This window comes from Nanorana parkeri, unplaced genomic scaffold (assembly GCF_000935625.1).
Source record: "Nanorana parkeri isolate BGI_ZX_2015 unplaced genomic scaffold, ASM93562v1 scaffold2802, whole genome shotgun sequence".
NCBI lineage: Eukaryota > Metazoa > Chordata > Amphibia > Anura > Dicroglossidae > Nanorana > Nanorana parkeri.
Genome location: NW_017309070.1, coordinates 34218 through 36963, shown reverse-complemented (window position 1 = coordinate 36963; position 2746 = coordinate 34218). Strand labels below are relative to the sequence as shown.

Here is a 2746-nt window from a genome sequence, read left to right as displayed (position 1 = left end):
GCTGCACCGTACCCGTATTATACCCGTGTGCCCCGCGCATCGTGCTGCACCGTACCCGTATTATACCCGTGTGCCCCGCGCATCGTGCTGCACCGTACCCGTATTATACCCGTGTGTGCCCCGCGCATCGTGCTGCACCGTACCCGTATTATACCCGTGTGTGCCCCGCGCATCGTGCTGACCAAAAACACAGCCGCCGGAGGAGGTCATGACTACATGTTGGGGATTTGAGCAGCACCATGGCGGACACACGAGGAGCCCATTGGGGGGTTCACTTCTGGGAATGGTGAAAACTGTGGCCCTCAGCCCTCCAGAGGGGCCCCTGGACAGGATCCATCCTTCCACTGAGAACATTGTGTGCCGCCGAATTCTGATCCTCGTCCTTCCCGCAGCCCACCGTGCCCACTTCCTGGCAGGAGAAATGTGATCGGGGTGGGGGAGGGATTTATGCGCACAGCGCCGTGTATATCGCCGTGTACAGCGTCGCGCGTTTCCATGGCTCCCGGTGAGGACCAGACTCAGACTCATTGGGAAGGAAAACAAACATTTCCCGGGCTCGGGAAGACAATACCGGCGGTCTGGGATGCGTGCGCTCACAAAGGACGCAGCTGCGCGGCGCCGCGTCCCTCCGCATCGGAAAGTTGCGGATTTAATTACAGTCATTAGGAGACGGGAGCAATAATTACCTCCTCGCAGAGACAACGAGCATCTGTTCACCCGCCTGAGGGGAGACGCTTCCCGCACATCATCCTCCATGTTCCATCGTGGGGGGTCACACCGCAAGAGGCGCTGAGAACATGACACACGTGTGTAGCGTGACCCCGGACATCACATACGTCTTCCTGTGATTCCATCCGCGGTGTTCAGTGTCATAGGGGGGCCTGAAGACACGCAAGTCCCGTGTCTCACATTCATCACGTGTGGCCGAGTAATCAGCAGTGGAAAATGAAGATCTTTCTCCCTCTCTGACCCGATAGCGGCAATCGGCGCGGAACACCCGGAGGACGCCGGTCAGAGACATGCAGGACTGTGCCGGAGAACGGGGGAGGTGTATACAGGTGCCGGATCTCATACCTGAGGGGCGCTAACCCAGCACGCAGATCCACATAATGCCTACACATCGTCACTGTGACAGCCATAAGCCCCACCCCTTCAGATACAGCTCCGCCCCTTTTACCATATCACATCATGCAGAGCCCAGAGCATTGGAATGACACTCATCAGGGGAAAGGGAACCATTGATCCCGCCATTCATCATCTTTCCTGTTGACATAGGGTGACAACGCTCTGTCCTTGTTCGAGCACTTCCTGTTATAGGGTGACAACGCTCGGTCCTTGTTCGAGCACTTCCTGTTATAGGGTGACAATGCTCTGTCCTTGTTCAGTCACTTCCTGTTATAGGGTGACAACGCTCTCTCCTTGTTCAGACACTTCCTGTTATAGGGTGACAACGCTCGGTCCTTGTTCGAGCACTTCCTGTTATAGGGTGACAACGCTCTCTCCTTGTTCAGACACTTCCTGTTATAGGGTGACAACGCTCTGTCCTTGTTCAGACACTTCCTGTTATAGAGTGACAACGCTCTGTCCTTGTTCAGACACTTCCTGTTATAGAGTGACAACGCTCTTTCCTTGTTCAGACACGTCCTGTTATAGGGTGACAACGCTCTGGCCTGTCTCCCAATTGTTCTTTGCATTGTCACCTTGTCATACCGGCCTCTGATGGAGACTGCATGCGGTCGCTTCAACAGTGGCTGCTAAGAGGCTGCAGGAGATCAGCAGCACTGAGATAGGAAAAGGGTGAAAAAATAAGTATTTTAGCTTAAAAATGAGGATTGTATGTCATACGGAGAGAAGACTAATCACTTCCTGTTATAGGGTGACAACGCTCGGTCCTTGTTCGAGCACTTCCTGTTATAGGGTGACAATGCTCTGTCCTTGTTCAGGCACTTCCTGTTACAGGGTGACAACGCTCTCTCCTTGTTCAGACACTTCCTGTTATAGGGTGACAACGCTCGGTCCTTGTTCGAGCACTTCCTGTTATAGGGTGACAATGCTCTGTCCTTGTTCAGGCACTTCCTGTTATAGGGTGACAACGCTCTCTCCTTGTTCAGACACTTCCTGTTATAGGGTGACAACGCTCGGTCCTTGTTCGAGCACTTCCTGTTATAGGGTGACAACGCTCTCTCCTTGTTCAGACACTTCCTGTTATAGGGTGACAACGCTCTGTCCTTGTTCAGACACTTCCTGTTATAGAGTGACAACGCTCTGTCCTTGTTCAGACACTTCCTGTTATAGAGTGACAACGCTCTTTCCTTGTTCAGACACGTCCTGTTATAGGGTGACAACGCTCTGGCCTGTCTCCCAATTGTTCTTTGCATTGTCACCTTGTCATACCGGCCTCTGATGGAGACTGCATGCGGTCGCTTCAACAGTGGCTGCTAAGAGGCTGCAGGAGATCAGCAGCACTGAGATAGGAAAAGGGTGAAAAAATAAGTATTTTAGCTTAAAAATGAGGATTGTATGTCATACGGAGAGAAGACTAAACGTCGTCCAATGAGGTACAGGGGGGTGGAGGTCGGTCCCCATCGATACAACACCGGTGGAATCATCCAGACACAGGAGACACGAGCGGCCATATCATCAGGTGCCGGCTATGGCTCTTGGTGCACCGGGGACCTGGCTCCAGATTTAATATGGCCGAATCTGAAGATTTTGCATCCTCCGCGCACCCGTCCCGGAAAGCCCT

General features: G+C 53.1%; 1 protein-coding gene across 1 annotated transcript in view; it reads right to left on the bottom strand.

The window, feature by feature from the left end:
• The window catches only part of LOC108802334 (microtubule-associated serine/threonine-protein kinase 2-like), an 83331-nt gene that overhangs the window by 54337 nt on the left and 26248 nt on the right, over positions 1–2746 (bottom strand). Inside the window, 2 exon segments of the mRNA XM_018574197.1 lie at positions 779–1027; positions 1711–1781. Coding sequence (XP_018429699.1) covers positions 779–1027; positions 1711–1781 — 320 coding nt within the window.